Source organism: Prinia subflava, chromosome 29 (genome assembly GCF_021018805.1).
Source record: "Prinia subflava isolate CZ2003 ecotype Zambia chromosome 29, Cam_Psub_1.2, whole genome shotgun sequence".
NCBI lineage: Eukaryota > Metazoa > Chordata > Aves > Passeriformes > Cisticolidae > Prinia > Prinia subflava.
In genome coordinates, this window is record NC_086275.1 from 991795 (window position 1) to 1010563 (window position 18769).

General features: G+C 61.8%; 2 protein-coding genes across 6 annotated transcripts in view; one reads left to right on the forward strand and one right to left on the reverse strand.

Annotated features, from left to right (window-relative positions):
- The window catches only part of BIN3 (bridging integrator 3), a 40843-nt gene extending 28874 nt beyond the window's left edge, over positions 1–11969 (forward strand). For all 3 annotated transcript variants that reach the window (XM_063420025.1, XM_063420026.1, XM_063420027.1), the window contains 3 exons: positions 3776–3917; positions 6062–6196; positions 11040–11969. In XM_063420025.1, coding sequence (XP_063276095.1) covers positions 3776–3917; positions 6062–6196; positions 11040–11186 — 424 coding nt within the window. In that variant the 3' untranslated portion in view covers positions 11187–11969. The remainder of the gene's footprint in view (positions 1–3775; positions 3918–6061; positions 6197–11039) is intronic.
- A 2555-nt stretch (positions 11970–14524) lies between these two features.
- C29H8orf58 (chromosome 29 C8orf58 homolog) lies at positions 14525–17864 on the reverse strand. Of its 3 annotated transcripts, none has more exons than XM_063420127.1 (5): positions 16889–17862; positions 15656–16311; positions 15450–15579; positions 15000–15100; positions 14532–14922 (listed from the first exon to the last, which is right to left on the reverse strand). In XM_063420127.1, exons 1-5 carry the CDS (start codon positions 16932–16934, stop codon positions 14839–14841), a joined length of 1017 nt encoding a protein of 338 aa, XP_063276197.1. In that variant the 5' UTR covers positions 16935–17862; the 3' UTR covers positions 14532–14838. The 3 variants fall into 3 exon arrangements, with proteins under 3 accessions (XP_063276198.1, XP_063276197.1, XP_063276199.1); XM_063420129.1 differs by having other exon boundaries at positions 14540–14922; positions 15492–15579; positions 16889–17315; XM_063420128.1 differs by having other exon boundaries at positions 14525–15100; positions 15492–15579; positions 16889–17864.
- Between the last annotated feature and the right edge of the window lie 905 nt (positions 17865–18769).

Here is an 18769-nt window from a genome sequence, read left to right on the forward strand (position 1 = left end):
CCGTTCCCAAAGGGCTCTTTGGCTGCTGCTGCCTTCCCAGTTGATCCCAGTTGATCCCTTTGCTGCCAGGAGGGGTTGGTGGTGCTTCTCCAAAGGCTTTGGAGAACTCCCGATCCTGCAGGGAGGGCGTGGCTGTGTCTGTGCCTTTGTGCCAGGCTCTGCACCAGCAGCATTTGTCACTAACGTGCATGGGATGGTTGTGGAGACACTGGGCAGTCAGGAATTCCTGGGAATAACTCAGCTCTCCCTCTCCCTCTGCACGGGTGTTTGGCACCCCTGGCTCTCCCCTGGGGTTGTGTTTGTGTCCACACAGGGAGAAAAGCCCGGGCAGGGCCTGAGACCCTTCTCCATGAATGCCAGGGGAGTCCAGAGGCGCTGGGCTCACGGGGAATTCGGGATTCCTTAGCAGAGGCAGCTCCAGGGAAGGTCCTGCCCTGCCTGAGCTGATCCTGCGTGGAAATGAAACCAGGGGGGTGAGGCTGGTGTGGGAAGAGTCCAGTGGGCACAGGGAGAGCTCAGTGGGCACAGGGAGAGTCCAGTGGGCACAAAGAGAGCTCAGGAGAGCTCAGTGGGCACAGGGAGAGCTCGGTGGGCACAAAGAGAGCTCGGTGGGCACAGGGAGAGCTCGGTGGGCACAAAGAGAGCTCGGTGGGCACAGGGAGGGCTCGGTGGGCTCAGGAAGAGTTCAGTGGGCACAAGGAGAGCTCGGTGGGCACAGAGAGAGCTCAGTGGGCACAGGGAGAGCTCCTTGGGCACAGGGAGGGCTCCTTGGGGCATTGGTGGTGCCCAGAGAAGCCACAAGTGACCCAGCCCTTCACTGGTGGAGGACAACCACACTGAGGGAACTGCTGATGGTGATAGGGTTGGTTTTGAAGTAAAAAAGGGGAGATTTGAACAAGGTGTGGGGATGGAATTCTTCCCTGTGAGGGCGGGGGTGGCACAGGTTGCCCAGAGAAGCTGGAAAACCCTTCCTCACCCCTGGCAGTGCCCGAGGCCAGCTCCAACGGGGCTTGGAACACCGTGGGACAATGGAAAATGTCCCTGCCCATGGCAGGGGAATAGAACGGGGTGATTTAAGGTCCCTTCCCACCCCAGCCAGTGTGGGATTCCAGGATTCCCAGTGCCCAGGGTGGAGCTCAGGACACTCCGAGCCCCCCCTGCGCTGGGAAATGCAGCGTATAATCTATGCATTAAAAGTCCTTGTGAGACAGGAGCTGCTGTGCCTACACAGCTCCAGCCTCTTCAGATCCAGCCCTGTAGATATTTTTTAAAGCTCTGCCGGAGCACAGCGTCCTTCCATTACGGGCTGAGAAATTGCACCGAGTCGAGACCGGCAATAAAAAAAGGGGGAAAAAAAATCAAAATCGAGCCTTTTTTCCTTTTTCTTCCCTTTTTTAAAACCCAGATTTAACTTCAAAGTCAATGGAAGCTGCGTCTCTGATGGTCTTGTCGCTGTTTTCTCCCAGGGAAAGGGTTGGCTCTTCCCTGGGGAGTGGGATTGGGGGTGGAAGGGATGGAAGGGGCTGCCTGTGACTGTGCTGGAGCCTCGTGGCTCTGTGCAGGCAGGAGCACTGGGGAGTGCCAGGGAAGGGCCAGGAGAGCACCACTAACAGCTGGGTTTGGGTGCCAGCACGAGGCTCAGTGGTTTGGGGACGCCTCAGGAAGGGTTTTCCAAGGTTTGCTGGATGTGGTGGCTCAGCGGGGAAGGGAGGATTTGCCAGCCTCCAGCCTGGAATCTCCTCTGACATTCCCGTGCCTGGATTCCCACCGTGGAGGAGCAGCTCAGCTCATCCCCAGGGCCTTTATTTCCTGCTCTAGGTGCGAGGTTTTGTGTCCTTCCCAAGGCTCCCCCATCAGGGACAGAACATAAAATAAACCAGGAAAGCCTCTGGGCTGATGGGATCCTCCTTCCCATCGTTAATAATTGGGAGAAATTCCTGCGACCTCGAGCTGCTGGCACTGTGTGTGTGCCACACTGGGAAAAGGCATCCCAAAGTGAGGAGACCTGGCATAAAACACCCCTGGAAGTGCTCCAGGCCAGGCTGGGGTGGGCTTGGAGCCTCCTGGGCCAGTGGAAAATGTCCCTGCCCCAGCTGCAGAGTCCTTTTCCAACCCAAACCATTCCCTGATTCCATAACCCAAACGAGACCTCTCAACCCGGCCACCCCTTCCCACCCCTATCTCCCTCACCCCTCTCTGGGCAGATTTTTTGGACTTCACAGAGAGATTGGAGAGATTTGAGCAGCCCAGAGCTGCTGAGGCCGTGCCTGGAGCCTGCTGCATGCAGGACGTGGCTCCCATTTAAATACAATGGGCTGGTGAGGGACGGTGCCCATAAAAAGCAATGTCAGGGCAGAGCATCTGATCCGCTCCGGGCAGCTGGAGCAGCTCCCTGATGACTTTTCCAGGTTGTTCCTCATCCCCAATCTGTTGCAACACAGGGAAAATATCATGGGGATATGTATTTATATTTCTATTTGTATGGATTTGTTCTGTGCCAGCCTCGGGGGATGTGCAGGGCCGGGCAGGATTGAAGGATCACATCAGCCTCTCGCCCAGGGATGCTCCACACAAACGCTTGGATGCAAAAATTCCCATTTCTCCCCGGCTCCTGGCGTTTGCCCTTTGGAATGTGAGGCTCAGGGATGAAGGTTTTCCCTCAGCACCACCGGTGCAGCCCATCAGCACCCTCCAGAGCCAGCGGAAAATGGGATTTTAATGGGGCTGGAGTGGCTGGGAACACCCGTGGTTCCGCCTGAACCGTGGATTTAGGTCACATCCCCAGCAAATGACACTCGTCAAGTGACATTTGCGCCTTTTCTTTTTGCTAATGGCTCCCCCAGTTTGATTTCTATTCTTTTTTAATTTTTTTTATTTCCATTTTAAGTGGTGGGAAAGCTGTTTGTTGCCTCGTGGAAGTAAAATCCACACCAGGCTGCTCAGACAAATTTTTCACCACCAATCCCCGGCCTCAACCCTCCAAAATCACCCTGAATATCATGAATATTAAATTATTATCTCCAGAGGGAGCATCACCTACTTGATTCCAACCCAGGGCCCTGGTATCCCCTGGGATAATTCGATTTTCTGGAATTAAGAGACAGGAGCAACGTTCCAGTTCCTGCTTTTCCCTTTTCTGTCACATTCAAAAATACTCTCCATCAGATGTTCATGTTTCCTCAATTTGTAACACATTTTAATAATAGGAATCTTTCCCTTCGCCTGGATAAATTGTTGGATGCTGTGAACCCTTCTGGGAAGGGCTCCTCTTCAGCTGGGTTTGCCACCCAAAAAGAGCAAAAATTTTCTGGAAAAAAACCCCAAAAAATGTAATCAGAAAAAGAAAAAAAATAACCCAAAAAGGCGCAAAAAAATTAACCAAAAAAGGGCAAAAAATCAACCAAAAAGAGAAAAAAAAAAACCCCAAAAAAGCGCAAAAAACTAATGAAAAAGAACATAAAATAATATCCAAAAAGGAAAAAAAATAGTGAAAAAAAATAATGCTGCAGTTAATATTTATTTTGCACTCATTATTTATTTTTCCTGGACTTCATTTCAACTTCTCTGTCTCTTCTCTCCCTCTCCAACCAGGAACTGGGGAAACACCACAATAATTAAGAATATTCAAAATTCTGGGACGGTTTGGCTTGGAAAAATCCCACCCGGTGTCACTGCAGGGAACTTTCTGCTGGACCAGGGCTCTCCACAATCTCCTTGGATTTTCCATCCACCCAAAATATCCCATCCTGAGCCTTTCCCATCTTTTTTTTTCCAGGTTCAGCAGCGTTTTCCCGAGCCTGAACATGGCCGTGAAGCGGCGGGAGCAGACGCTCCAGGACTACAAACGCCTCCAATCCAAGGTGGAAAAATACGAGGAAAAGGAGAGGACTGGCCCCGTCCTGGCCAAGCTGCACCAGGTACTGGGATGTCCCCAGAGCCACAATCCCGGCAGCATTCCCAGGAAAACTCGGGAAAAGCTTTTCCCCCTTCTCTGGCATCCGTGCTGTGAGCAGAACATTTTGGGAGGATGCCTCTTATCCGTGTAAAAATCACATTTTTGACAGCACAGCGCTGGTTTGGAGCGCTGGGCGAAGGGAAGGAGCCGCTTTTCCAAGAGAAAATGGAATGTTTTCCAAGAGAAAATGGATTTTTTTCCAAGAAAAAATAGAATCAGAGCTCTGGGGGAGCTCGGAGGCAGCGCTGGGGTCGGGGCACAGGGGTTTCCCCCACCTCGGTGTCTCAGTGAGCAGCTGGATGGGGAGAGAACAGATCAGAGAATTTCCCAGCTTCATGTTTGCCACCTGTTCCCAAAAAATTCGCCTTGGAAAATTGCACTAATTGGTTAACAGGAAGTTTTGCCAGATTCTTTTTGCTCTCTCCCGAATTTCAGCGAAATCGTGATGAGTTTGGGGTTTTGTTTTTTTATAATCAAATCTTCCCCAGTGTTTTTCCCCCGATCTGTCGCTCCGGCAGCACGTGGCTTGATCCTCCCAGGAACAATTGATTCTCAGAGTCAAAGAAAATGTGTTTTTCTGATGAATTTCCCCCCCAAAAAATGAAGTTTTGTGTTAAAGAACAGCCTGAACAAAAGACACCTCTGGTTTAACAGTAAGCAGCTTATTTTGCTCAGCTTCAGTGACTAAAGCTGGGGCTGGAAAAATGGGAATTCTTTTGTTCTGGTGATTAAGCAGGGTTTAGTTATTTCGTTTATTTTTCCCCCTTAATGAACTTTTGATCTAATTCCTACCCCCAGAAAAAATCTTAACCAAACACTGAGTTTAAACACCTGTGGGAGGGAGCCTTGAGCAATCCTGAACCGGGGGTATCCAGAGGGTCTGGATTTGATGGGAAAGGGCCTCATCTCATCCAGGTATTTTTAATTATTGAGCTGCAAAAATTACATTGTTTGCTCCAGGTTTTCTGCTCTTCTGCCCTGTGTGAAGTCCATGCTGGGAGTTTTCCCTGTGAATTCCATCCCAGGAGTTTCTCCATGGACCCCATCCCAAGAGTTTTTCCCCATGAGCTCCATCCCAAGAGTTTCCCCCCACAAATTCCGTCCCAGGAGTTTCAACGCTCCCAGTCTCCTGGCAAATGATGGATTTGCCCCTTTTCTGGGATGGTTCCAGGTTTTCCAGCCTGGAGCCCAGTCCCTGCCATGCCCCTGGCACGCTGTCCCTGTCCCCAGGGCCAGCGCCGCGGCCGGGCCGGGCTCCCCCTCCCTTCGGAATGGCTCCGGGATTAAGTGGCAGACTTGAACCAGTCTAATATTTCACAGCCCACCCCCTCCTGCCCTTTTCCACACCATCCCAGAGACATTTCCCGTCCTCCCCACGCTCTGTTCAGAGGAGCCAGTTGGGTGCACTGAGCTGAAGGTCACGGTGACGGTGGGGGCTCCTGGGAATCGCAGGGTGAGGGGACATGGAGGTGGCCAGGGACATTCTCCAGCCCGACTGAGCCCTGGGACTGGGTTTTATCCGTGGTTTTCTGCAGGAGAGAAGGCACAACCTCTCTGGGTGTCCTGTGGCTTTCCAGGGGCAGGGCATGGGTCCTACCAGGGTCTGTTGGATGGTCCCACCAGGATCCATTAACTGGTCACTTGAGTCCCACCAAGATCAATTAACTGGTCACTTGAGTCCCACCAGGTCCCGTTGGATGATCCCATGGGTCCCACCAGGTCCCCTTGGATGATCCCATGGGTCCCAGCAGGTTCCTTTGGATGATCCCATGGGTCCCACCAGGTTCTGCTGGATGATCCCATGGGTCCCACCAGGTCTCACTGGATGATCCCATGGGTCCCAGCAGGTTCCCTTGGATGATCCCACGGGTCCCACCAGGTTCCCTTGGATGATCCCACGGGTCCCACCAGGTTCCCTTGGATGATCCCATGGGTCCCACCAGGTTCTGCTGGATGATCCCATGGGTCCCACCAGGTCTCACTGGATGATCCCACGGGTCCCACCAGGCCGATCACTGCTTGTCCCCACAACCAAGCAAAGCACGCCGTTGTCCTGGGGTGTCCTCCCGTTGTCCCAGGGGTGTGACCCCTCCTGTGTCCCCGCAGGCCCGGGAGGAGCTGCGCCCGGTGAAGGAGGACTTTGAGGCCAAGAACAAACAGCTCCTGGAGGAGATGCCCAAATTCTACAGCAGCCGCATCGATTACTTCAAACCCAGCTTCGAGTCGCTGGTGCGGGCACAGGTGAGACCTTGTCCTGCCCTGGTACCTGTGTCGTGTCTGTCCCACAGTTCCAGCCCTGCCTGGGCTTTATCCACTGCAATTCCATGGCTTTATCCACTGCAATTCCATGGCTTTATCCACTGCAATTCCATGGCTTTATCCACTGCAATTCCATGGCTTTATCCACTGCAATTCCATGGCTTTATCCACTGCAATTCCATGGCTTTATCCACCTGGGAGTGCCACCTCCTTGAGCTTGGAGTGCTGAGCTCAGCCCTTGATGAGGCGTGAGGTGTTTGGGCTCATCTGAAGGGTCTCTTCAGGTGGCTCCAGGTGAGTGGACAGGAGGCTCCGGGGACATCTCCACACCAAAGATTTGCAGGAAAAGGTGCCCTGAATAACCAACAGCTTTCATTTCCATCCTCCAGCTTCCTTCGGCAACGTGCTGCCGCTCCTCCTCCTCCTCCTCCTCCCTCTGCCCTTTCCCTTAGGCTGCAGAGGTGCAGGGTTGGCCTCTCACCGGGCTCTGAGCACCTCTGGCACCCCACACTGCAGCTCCAGCACGGACAGGAGGGCGGCACGGGGCGCTGCCCGCGCCGGGGGCGTCCCCCCGCGGCGTTGGGGGGCCCCAGGTGGGCTGCGGGGGGAGCACGTGTTCCATCTCACCTCCGACTCGGGGGGGCCTCTCTGCGGAGCTGCCAGCGAGTTGTCTGCAGGCTGATTCACCTAGCAGATGGTGCCGATGCTCCCTGCGCCGCAGGGTGGGTGCTGGGGATGCTGTTCCTGCTGTTCCCTTAGCAATCGGGCTGAGCGGGGCTCCCTGTTCCAGCCCGGAATAATCAGAATTCCCAGAGCCTCGCTGGCCCTTTTCCCCCTGCGGACCCCCCCTCTGTGGGTGAGACCTTGAAACCTGAATGTTCTCTGCCCTCTCCGGGGGTTTGTGATCCGTGGGTTTCCTCAGAGAGCGGCTTTGCCCCTCTGGCTTCTCCTGGCTCCGTTTGTGTCCCGATTCCCAAGGAATTTGGGGCGTTGGGATAGGTGTGCCTGGAGCGCCCGGAGATGCGAGCAGGGAGCAGCAGGGTGTCACTGCTGGGGCTGTTTGTGACACTCTCCATCCACATCCCTCTTCTTCCTCGGGAATCCTCTGCTTTCTTTCCCGTCTATCTGCCCTGCCTCTCTTCAGGTGAGGGATTCGGTGGGAAAACCGGGTGAAATCCCGTTTTTAGCACCCAAAAAGGCAGCGTCACAACAAAGCTGCTGCATCTCCCGTAGGCTGGACTAAAGCTGGTCCCAGATGGATGCAGCTCCTCACATCCCTCCCTCCCTGCCAGCCTCCCTGGGAGCCGCATCCCTCTTCTTTCCCGGCTGCATCCTTCCACCCCCGGGGAGGGATGCTGCGAGGAGAGCTTGGAATGTTTGTGCCCCCCTGGCTCGGGAGCTCTGAGGAGCTTTTTCCCACCGAAGTGGCTGAAATAAAACGGGAAAGGGATGTGATTTGCCCAAGGTAATGAGTCAGTGACGAGCCAGGAATAGCAGCCCGAGCCCTGAGTCAGCTCAGCAGCTGCTCACCTGCAGGAACCTGGCTGGGAAGGGCAGCTGGGAGCATCCCCATCCCAGGTGAGAGCTGGTGTGGGAATATTGCCCAGCTTTCCCTCCCTCTGTGCCTCCCTGAGCGGATTGAGCAGCTGGGGGGTCGCATTCCTCGATGGAATTTCCATTTTCAGCCTTTTCTAGGAGTGGGATGAGGCTGGAGGTGCATCCCACAGGGAAAGGGCTGGGTGGGGTGGGACTGGGATCAGCTGGCCCCGTGCAGGGTGCTGTGACCTCGGGGTTGTTTCTCCCTGGGTCAAACCCACCATCCGTGTAATTTTCCTTATTTTTTGGCCTTGGAACAATCCGGGAGTTAAATAGAGACAAACTGTGTGACAGTGACCATGAAAAGCTGGGAAGGGCCCAGCTGCCTCTCGGGGAAGGACCAGGACCCTGCTCCCAGCATGGCCCTGACCCAAGGAGAGGCTCCCAAGCCCCGTCCCGGGCGGGCGAGTTCCCATGGCTCAGCCTGGCCCTGCTCCCGGCTGTCTCCTGACGCCGGGACATGTCCTGAGCTCGCAGGGCTGTAACATTCAACACCAGATTCTTCCCTCCACCCACGGGCCAGGGCCAAGCCAAGGGAGGCAAATGTTTCCCTGGCTGGGGGCTTTGAAGTGGCCACATGGAGATGAAAGGGGGAGATTTTGGAGCTGTGGCTGGTGTGAGGCGTGAACAGCACTTCCTTCCCGCTTTGTGCTTTGTTTTCCAGCTAGAAAACACGAGATTCCTCCAGATTTTAATGGAATGAGGGGGGAAAGGTGGGGCTGGCAGGCAGGGATGGGGCTGTGGGCTGGGGGAGCCTGGCCCTGGGTTTGTTTGGGGTAGGGCTGCCCCGGCTGGGCCGTTGTGGCCGGGATCTATAGAAAATGCACGGAACACGGCGTCCCCAAACAGAATTAGTTCAAGACAGGTGGACTCGGGGCCGTTGGCTCGGGCTCAAAGGCGAGTTGGAGCTGGGATTTGATGGGATGGGGACGGAGCATATGGTATCCATAGCTGGAAAAGTACTGGGCTGGCGGGAGCAGGGCGAGCTGGCTGCGCAGCGAGGGGTCCCCCGCTGTCACTGTCACCAGTTTGGGGTGCATCCCCTCCCTGGGAGGGTTGTCACTCCTCTTTCAACAGGAGAAATCAGGGGGGGATCCATGGCAGTGGGGGCTTTTTGGATGAAGCTCAGGAGACTCTGCTGGTGAGGCAGTGCCCGGATGGCGCCAGCTGGTTTTGCACTGGGGCTGCTGGGGGAGAGGAGCATCCCCAGGGACACCCACTGGGCCCTGGGGACACGTGGTGTCCCCAAGGACACCCACCAGGCCCTGGGGACACAGGGTGTCCCTCGGGAAGGGATTGGTGGCTGCGGGATGTGGGTGGAGGGGGAGCAGCACCAAGGATTTTGCTCTGCTCTGCCCGTTCAACCCAGTGTGGATGCTGGGGGACAGTCCTGGGGACAGTCCTGGGGACAATCCTGGTCATGGAGGAATCCTCAGGGATTTCTGGATCTTGGGGTGGGGCAATTCCAAAGCCAATCCTGGGGGGCAATTGTCCCCCAGTCCTGAGAGCAATCCTGGAGGGACGATCCTGGAGCCAGTCCTGAGGGACGAATGTCCCCAAATCTTGGGGGACAACTCTGGGGGCAGCGTCTGCCTCCAGCCCTGCCACCCTGACAAGATTCACGCCAAGGCACGGGTGCTTTTTCCGTGCTGGAATTGGCAGTGCCACTTGGCCATATGTGACTGAGCTGGCTCCAGGCTGGGGACAAGGGACACGAGGAGCTGCTCCAGGGCTCTGGCACCCCGCTTGGCATCCCTGCCCCCCGGATCACCCCCGAACCCATGCCAAGGGGTTTGGGGTGTTTCTGGCATCTGCTGCATGCAGGGGTGTCCAGAGGATGTTGGGGTGACGCAGCTGTGGGGTTGTTGTGGCTTGGGGGGCGTGCGGGGATTTTGGGGGGCCCTGCCAGCTCAGCCCCGTGCGGGGTTCGTTAGTCACTGCGTAAACGAGCGCTGCTGTGACTCAGCCGGCACCGCTGCGTGGGGAGCCCCGGCCACGGGCAGCCCCCAGACCCCGGGATGGACAGGCCTGGTAAGGGGGGTTCAGGCAGCCGGCGCTGGGGTGGGGACCCCACCCTGGCCCCCGGGGCCTGCCCAAAATCGGTGGTTTTGAGCAGGATTAGGGGAGCTGGTCTCCATGGAGACCGTGTGTGTCTGTGCTGCGGGAGCTGCCAGGGCCCCTCTGGGAAATGGGGACAGGGCGGGCATCGCCCACCCCGGGGGGCTGCGCTCCCCAATCCCTCCCTGATGGATCTGGGGGGTGTCCAGGGCAGGATCCCACAGCTGGCACGGCCCCAGGGGTCCTGCAGTGCCAGCGGTCCCACGAGCAAGGTCCTGTGGCACCCGAGGGTCCTACAGTGCCAGGGGTTCTGAGGTACCCAGAGATTCTGCTGTTCTGGGGGGCTCACAGGCTGCACTGGGGGTCCCGCAGCACCAGGGGTGCCCCAGGCAGGGCTGGGGGTCCCACAGAGCCGGGGGTCCCACAGGCAGCACCCGGGTTCGGCAGGCAGGGCTCAAAGTCCTGCAGCACCCAGGGGGTCCCACGGCACCCAGTATCCCCCAGGCAGGGCCGGGGGTCCCTCAGCACCGAGGGTCCCGCCCTGCCAGGGGTCCCGCGACACCGGGAGGGTCCCACAGCCCCGAGGGTCCCGCAGGCAGGGCTGGAAGCCCCCCTCTCCCCGCCGGAGCCCGCGCCCGAGCAGCCACCCCGCTGCCATCTGCGTGCGCTGACCCACGGGCTCCCGCGCCGGCAAGCGCTGCTCGCTGCCGGGGATAATTGGCGGTGCTAATTAGCACGTTATTAACACACCCCTCCTCCTGCTCCTCGCCGTGCTTCGCACGGGGCACGGCGCTGCCGGGCGCGCCCCTCGCCGAACCCCCGAGCCCTGCCCACCGTGCCCAGCGAGCGCGGGCAGGGCGGGCCGTGCCGGTGGCACCGGGGACAAACCGGGGGACAAACCGGGGGACGGAGGGTGGAGGGCGCCGGCGGCGGCCCCGCACGCGCGGCTCGCAGATGGGAAGCGAGCGGAGAAGGGCAGCGCGTTATTAAAATGTGTTGAGTTGTAATAATCCGAGGGGGTGGCATCGCCACGTGGGAGGGAGCTTATTTTAGACACCAACGCCGCGGCGAGGGGCTGCCGAGGGCACCCGCGGGAGGGGAGGGGGTGGGCCGGGGAGGAGAGACCCCCCCTCATTCCCCTCCCCTCCTCAATCCCCCCTTTATCCAACAGGTTGTCTACTATACGGAGATGCACAAGATTTTTGGGGACCTGACGGCGCAGATCGACCGGCCGGGGCTGAGCGACGAGCAGCGCGAGCGGGAGAACGACGCCAAGCTGGGCGAGCTGCGCGCGCTCTCCATCGTGGCCGACGACTGAGGCCAGGCCGGGCGTGGGCAGGGGATGGGGATCCCCCCCTTGAGCCCAGCTCCCATCCCAGGGGTGGATTTGTGAGGCTGGAGCTGTTCCCGTCACCCCAGGGCTCCCGCTGGGGTGTGCATGGTCTTTGTCACTCCACCAATTAATTCTGCCTTAAATTTGGGGGTGTGGAGGGGAGGGATCCCAACTCGGACGGGGAGTGGGATGTGGGGTGCTGGATTTTCTCAGGTTCCAGCCTCCCCTGGCACCCCCAGAGGGTGAGACCCCCACTCCTCCCCTTGGTTTTGTGCCTTAGGACCTCAGTGGCCCCTCAGGAGAGAGTAAAAATACTCAAATCCCGTTTTTTGAGGCACAGGGAGAAGGGTGATGCTTCCCGTGGCAAGCATCCATCCCTCTTTTCCCAGGAATGGCACAAAGAGCCTGTGCCCCAGAGCTGGGGGGTTCCCAGGGTGGGCACAGGGGACCCCAGAGCAGGGACAGGTGGGGACATCCCTAAGGGAGACAACCCAGCCAGGAGCAAACCTCTGGAAAACCGGGGGGCTGCAGCCCCTCCTCGGCGTGCGGGGAAGGGCCACAGGGACTCGGTCGCTTGTCCCCAATAAAGTTTTTGGCAGCGCAGCGCGGCCGGGGCCGTGCCGGTGCCACCGCCGGGGCCGTGTCGCTGTCGCTGTCACCGCTGGGCCGCTGTCGCCCTCTGCCGCCGCCCGGCCGCCACTGCAGGGGGGACACGGAGGGGCTGGGGGTGGCACCTGGAAGGGAAAAACCGGGACTGAACATCCCCGGGGGAGGGAACGGCGTCAGAGCACGAGGAATGAGAGTTATCCGGTAAAATATTGGCAATTTAGGCCTGAGGGTAAGGAGAGGCTGCCCGCTGTGTCCTGGGATGGGTGGATGCTGGGGGGGATACGAGGTTGGAAGCCCACCCTGGTGGGGTTCTGGTGGAGGTGACAAAGGTCCTTTCTCTGCCTTTGGGTGGCACAAGGCTCCTGCTGCTCCAGGTGAGGGCACACGGCTCCAGATTTTGGGGAAACCATCACCCCCTTTTCGCCAGGACCTGCAAGGGAGGGGGAACAGCGGTCAGGGGTGTCCCAGGAAACCCAGCAGGAAATGGGGATAGAACCCCTAAAAACCAAACCTTCCCTTCCCAGCTGGAGCAAAGGGGATGGAGCAGAGCCCTGGGAGTGCTGGTGGCTGTCCCCAGGGCAGGGACACTGCGAGGTCCCCCCAGAGCATCCCGTGCCAAGGCTCCTCCCCAGCTCCCAGCACGGAGAACTCGGTCCCTCCCTCTCCCCTCGGCTGTTCCTTCCCAAGCACATCACATGCCAGGCCAGGTTTAAGCAAAATAAACCCAGTTGCCACGGTTACCCAGAGCAGGGATGCTAAATATACAGAATATAGATATTTATGTCGATATATTTAACTGCCACGCACGGAGCCTGTGAGCCCGAGCAAGGGAGACGCTCCCTCACGGGATCTGAGCCCTGCAGAGCTCAGGGTGGTAAAAATCCGTGACAGCCCCTCCATGGCCTGGAGGTGTTGATTCTTCCTGGATCCAACCCCACCTGGGCTCACCTGAACCCACCTGGGGGCTTTGTCTGTGTCACTGTCACCCTGTGTGGCACAGCCAGACCTCCCCGGCCACCTCATCCTCAGCATCCCCCCTCTCCTGCTCTGAGTATCCCCAAATCCCAGCTCCTCCTGCCCTCCCAGCACTCAGGAGAGGAATTTCACCCCTGGAAACTTAACCCGGGCGTTCCCAGGGATTCACTCTGCGTACTCTCTGCAGCGCTCGGGGAGGAGAATTCCATCTTTTATAGTAAAAAGTGGATAATTACCGGGTTTTGCACCACCCACAAGATCCCAGCGTTAATAGGGAGAGCTGGCAGGAAGGGAGAATTAACTCTACGATGTGGAACGTGCTCGGCCTGGGTGTCTGAGGCACCCCTGGGTGAGGCTGCTCAGTACCCAGAGCTCCAGGAGCAGAGGGAAGGGGAGGATCCACGTCAGTGGCAGCGGGGCCATCCCAGGATGGGGAGCATTCCCTGCTGATGAGCAAATCTTCCTCCTTTTGGCTCCCCATCAGGAATTCCGGGTTAGCCCAGGGGTGTTGCAGCAATCCCGGCTGTTCCCCTTCCTCCCCAAAGCCCCCCGACCCCCTCGGGACAGGTTTAGCCGATGCCAGCCCACCGCCAATCCAGCCCCACCAATCCCAGGGGTTTTCCTCACAAATTGGATGAATTAGCCCTGTCCAGGCCTGCCAACACCAGCACACATCTGGATCCACACCTTGATTTTCCTTGTCGGATGCTCGGGAGCTTCCCCTTGTTCCAGGGGATCCAGGGGTGGGAAAGGCGAGCTCAGACCTCCCTCCTCCTCCTCACCCGGGCCCTGAAAGGAGAATCGGCATCCCCTGGAGCAGCCTCAGCCTCTTCCTTGGGATCAGCACCGGGGGTCAGCTGGGGTCCCCCAGGTGAGGGGGGTGGCACAGGGGCAGCAGGGGCGGGGGTGCCCAGAGTCCCACCCCACCCTGGGGACACCCAGCCGTGTCCCTTCCCCACCTCCCCGAGCCCCTCCCCGCTGTTCCCCACCCCGGGGGGCTCGGGAGAGCAGAGGGGGGGCGATGGGAAGGGGTTTGATGCTGGAAAGGAGAGGACAAGGATAAGACACACACACCCCCAGGTGTGCCCCAAAACCCCTTCAGCACCCCCAGATCAGGCTGTGACCCGGCCGGGGGGCACTGCCAGGGACCCCCTGCCCCTCCAGCCCCTGCCGTGAGGGTGGACGCGGGATGAGCACTCACGGGTCCCGGGAAGGAGCGGCGGGATGCGGGGATGCCCCGGGGCGTCCGGGTGGGAGCGGTGCCGGGAGGCGCTGCGGGATTCACCGCTGGGAAGGGAAAAATAAAACCCCGAGTGACGGTAGGAAACGGGCAGGGAAGGGGGAAAAGGGAGGGATAACGGGATACCTGATGGGAGAGCGCCTGGCCGGGGCTCGGAGCGGCCTCTTCCTCACCTGCGGCGCCGGCCCGTCCCGCGCAGAGCTGGCGACACCGTGAGGGCTCCGGCAGAGCCAGAACAGCAGCGAGCCCCTCCTCACCCTCCTCCTCTACCCCCAAACTGGGGAGCCCCCCTCGAGAAAGCCGCGGTGCTCCCGGGAGCAGCATCCCCACCCCGGCGGGGACCCCCGGCGCCCCCACCCCACCAAACCCCCCGGGGGAGTTTCGGGGGGGGGGGGGACGAGCTGTGCCCCCCCCCCCGGGGCAGCGGGACCCCTCCGGAGCCTGCCCGGGGAGGGGCCTCGGGGGACACCCAGGGGAGGGGGCTCGGGAGCGGCGGCAGCCACGGAACCGTCCATGGGACCGGGCCCGGTGGGACAAAAGGGGCGGAAAAGCCGTCGGAAGTGATGCGGCAGTGACGTGTACTCGCGTGACGTCACGCCGGGATTAGGAGTGTGACGTCACGGCGCGACAGCAAGCACCTCGCCGAGAGCCGCCTGTTTATCGGTGAAATGACTTTATTGGGGAAAGGAGAACAGGTGAAGGGGGGCGCCGGGCCGGGGGCCGGCCCCGGGCGGGCGTGAGGTCACAGGGTCAGTGAGGGGTGATGCGGTTCCTCCATCCAGGGGTGGCGGTGGGAGCGGGACCCGCCCCGTCCTACCTGCACCGGCCGCCCCGCAGGGAGCGGCGGGTCAGGCGGGTGAGCAGCACCTTCACCCGGCCCCAGTGCGAGCGCCCGTCCTGCTGGGAGAGGCGGGGTCAGCGGGGGGGACCCGCGGGACCCCCACCCGCCACACCCCGACACCCCCCGGCCGTACCTTGTCCGGCGCCGGGACCCCCGCCCCGCCCTCGGAGGGGTCCAGCAGGCTGGGGGAGCTGACGGAGTGTCCCCACATCCTCCGGCACGGCCCGGGCTCAGCTGCGGAGTGGGGGGACAAAGCTACTCAGGCTTAGGGGACACCGTCCTGCCACCCCACGGGCTGCCCCCCTCACCTGGCACCATCCCACCCCGTTCACCTGGCAGCGGTCCCTCCGTTCCCGCATCCCCCAATGCTCACCTGGCCCCAGGTCCCGCCATTCCCGCATCCCCCAGTGCTCACCTGGCCCCCGGTCCCGCCGTTCCCGCATCCCCCAGTGCTCACCTGGCCCCAGGTCCCGCCATTCCCGCATCCCTCAACACTCACCTGGCCCCAGGTCCCGCCATTCCCGCATCCCCCAGTGCTCACCTGGCCCCAGGTCCCGCCATTCCCGCATCCACCAGTGCTCACCTGGCCCCCGGTCCCGCCGTTCCCGAGCCCCGCCCCGCTCACCTGGTGCGTGGCTGTCCGAGCAGGAGCGCGGCCGGAACCCCTCGCCCCTCCACGTGCCCAAGTCCTGCCTCGGAGGCTGCCGGGCGGGCTGCAGAGCACAGGCAGGCTGTGAGCCGGGACCCCCACGCCCCCTCCCCGCGCACCCCGCTCCCCCCGGCCCTCACCAGGGTGGCCGGGCGGGGGGCTCCGGCCGCCCGCTGCCGCTGCCGCAGGGCGCGGTTGTCCTGCTGCAGCCGCGCCAGGCGCTCCAGCATCTGGCACACGTGCTCCAGGTAGCGCAGCCCCTGCCCCGACACCGCGGCCTCGGGCACGGCCCGGGGGTCCCGAGGGCTGCCCGGCAGCCGAGCCCCCCCAGCCGCAGCCGCCGCCGCTCCCTCGGGTTCCTGGGGGTCCCGCGGGGGCTCCGCCAGGTCGGCGGCGCTGTGGCTGCGCCGGCTGAGCTGTCGCGGCCCGCGCTGCCTCCGGCTCCGCTGCGCCGCCTGCAGCAGCCTCCTGCTGGCCGAGCGGCTCCGGGGGCTCCGCGGGGGCTCCTCCCCGGGGGTCTTCTCGGCCGGGAAAGCGTCCAGGGAGAAGCTGCTCTCGGAGCCCAGCGGGGTGGAGGGCGAGTGCTCGTTGCTGGCCATCTCCACGCCGGAGTCCTCGGATTCGAACTTGAGGAACCTCCCGACGGCCGGGGGGCTGCTGGGGGGCTGCGGTGGCGGCGGGGGGGGTCCCCGGGTGCTCATGGCCCGCGGGGGCTGCCGCGGGCTCTCCTGCAGCCGGCGGTAGACGCTGGCGGAGGTGCGCACGATGCAGCTCTCGGCCGACTCCCAGGGACCATCTGCGGGGGGAGGGAGGGCGGGTGGGCTCAGCTGAGGGGGTCCCTGGGTGCCCACCACCCCTCCAAGCCCCCCTAAAGCAGCTCTTCCCCCTGTCCAGGGACCCCACTCCAGAGGGTCCCTCCCACAACCCCAGAGTGTTGTCGCTGCTCCCCAAAAACGCGGCCCCGGCCTCCTCCATCCTCCTCCTCCCGAGCCGCGCTGCTGGGGGAGCACCCCCGGCCCCCACCCTGACCCGGGCCGGGCTTTTGGGCCGGGATCCTCCCGTATCCCGCTCCAGCTCGGTGCCGGCCCAGGACACAGCACGGCCACGGGATCCCTGGGACGGCTCCAGGGACCACCAGCTCCTCGCACGCGTCCCCACAGGATGGGGGGCATCGCCAGCCTGGATGTGCCCCCCAAAACCCCGCAGCTCCAGGTGGGATTGTGGCGCATCCATGGAGAGGTCTCGGCACCCCCCGCTCCCTCCCCGGGCAGGCCGCGGCTCAGGGGGCGGCAGCGCAGCTCCGGCCCCTCCTGCGGGAGGACCGACCCCCGGGAGCCCCGCTCGGGGGCTGCCACCCCCTCGAACGCACTCACAGCAGCTGAACCTCCTCTTCCAGACGGCGCAGGAGCCACCCCACATCGCCGAGAGGCAGAGCCGAGAGCCGGGCGCGCGTCCCGGCGCTCCCTTTTATAGCCACCCCAGCCGGCGACGGGCCCTGCATCCAGAGCACCTCATTGCAGGACCGGTTCCCAACTGGTTCCTCGCGGGGTTTGGGATCGGCGATACTGGCTGGGCCGGTGCTTAAGGACTCCCTTCCCACCCCAGCTGGGTTGCTCGGGCGCCGGCAGGCAGCCAGGAGCCGGCCGCAGCCCACCGAGCTCCAGAAAACTCACCCGGTCCTCCGGTGCGGGCTGAGCTCACCGCTCAGGGGTCCCGGTGCTCCCAAATTCCTGCCCTTCACCGCTCAGGGTCCCGGTGCTCCCAAATTCCTGCCCTTCACCGCTCAGGGTCCCGGTGCTCCCAAATTCCTGCCCTTCACCGCTCCCCAGTCCCTGCCCTTCCTGCAGCTCCCCGCGCATCCCCCGGGGGCTGGAGAGGCCGAGGGGAGCCGGGGAGCCGCGGCCAGCCCCGGGACAATCCGCCCGTTCAGTGGGATTGAATCCCAGCAATGCCGGGGAGCAGCGCGGCCGCCCCTGCACGATTGAATCCCAGGAATTCCGCGGGGACATCCCGGTTCCCACACTCCGCAATTCCACCGGCTCCAAGACCCCGCGTGCCGAGGGGCGGCTTCCCCCGCCACCACGGGGGTGTCACCGGAGCCCCACCGGGGCGGGGGGGTCCCCATCAGCTCCTCCTGTGGGACCCCCGCGTTGGCAGCTCCAGCTCAGCCCCCTGTAGCTCCCAGATGTTGCTGCTGGAGGGGACCTTCAGCACAAATTGGGGGTCCCAGGGAACCCCCCAGGTTCCTTCTCAAGCACAGACAGCGCAAATTGGGGGTCCAAGGACCCCGGGTTTCCTCTCCAGCACAGACACCTCAAAACGGAGACCCCTGAGGACCCCTCCCAGCGCGATCCTCACCGGAGACCCCGAGGGAAGCCCCAGTCCAGGGCAGACGGGGGAGTCCCCCATAGCCCCTGGGGGTCCCCCCTAGCCCCCGGGGGTCCCCCCTAGCCCCGGGGGGCACCGACTCACCGAGGTCAGCCCGGAGCGGCCGCACCGTGAAGGCTCCGCTGCGTCGCAGCATCCTCGGGATGCACCGGGAGCGGGGAGCCGGGCAGGGAGCACCGGGAGCCGGGCGGGGAGCACGGGGGCTGCTCCTCCGCTGCTTTATGGGGCAGGGCTGGGGGCGGCACAGCCCCGGGGCGGGGCGGGGGTGGGGGGGCCGCCCCCTGCCTGGGCAGCTCCTTTGCCCCCAGCCCCAGCTGTGTCATCCCAGGGGGGCTCGAAGCGTTTGTGCCTCTTCTTCCCTCGTGGAGAGGGCGGGGACCATCATCATCCTCCTCCCTCCCCGGGTGTCATAGAGCCGTGGAATGTTTGGGGTGGGAAGGGACCTTAAAGCCCCTCCAGTGCCACCCCTGCCATGGGCAGGGACACCTTTCCCTGTCCCAGGGTGCTCCCAGCCCCGTCCGGCCTGGCCTGGGATACTCCAGGGATCCAGGGCAGCCTCAGCTGCTCTGGGATCATTAATTGGGAATTCGGTGATTAATTGGGAATTCGGTGATTAATTGGGAATTCGGTGATGAGAGCTCCATGACCCAGCCCGGGGCGCGCCCCAAACACACCCCAGGCGGGAGGGGAGGGCGGTCCTGGCTGTCCCTGCTGCAGAGGGACAGGGGAAGGGACAGGACCCTCCCAGGCCGCCGATAACAGCAGATCTGAGATAAGAGCAAAGCCCAGATAAGAGCAAAGGCCAGATAAGAGCAAAGCCGTCCCCGTGCACGCGGGCACGGAGGGCGCCCAGCGGCGATAAGAGC

Coding starts and splice junctions, on each gene's coding strand:
- C29H8orf58 (XM_063420127.1), bottom strand. CDS start 16,934: ATGTGGGGTGGCTCCTGCGCCGTCTGGAAGAGGAGGTTCAGCTGCT. Junction 15,580..15,655: donor CCCCCCGCCCGGCCACCCTG/GTGAGGGCCGGG, acceptor TGTGCTCTGCAG/CCCGCCCGGCAGCCTCCGAG. Junction 15,101..15,449: donor ACGGCGGGACCGGGGGCCAG/GTGAGCACTGGT, acceptor CCCACTCCGCAG/CTGAGCCCGGGCCGTGCCGG.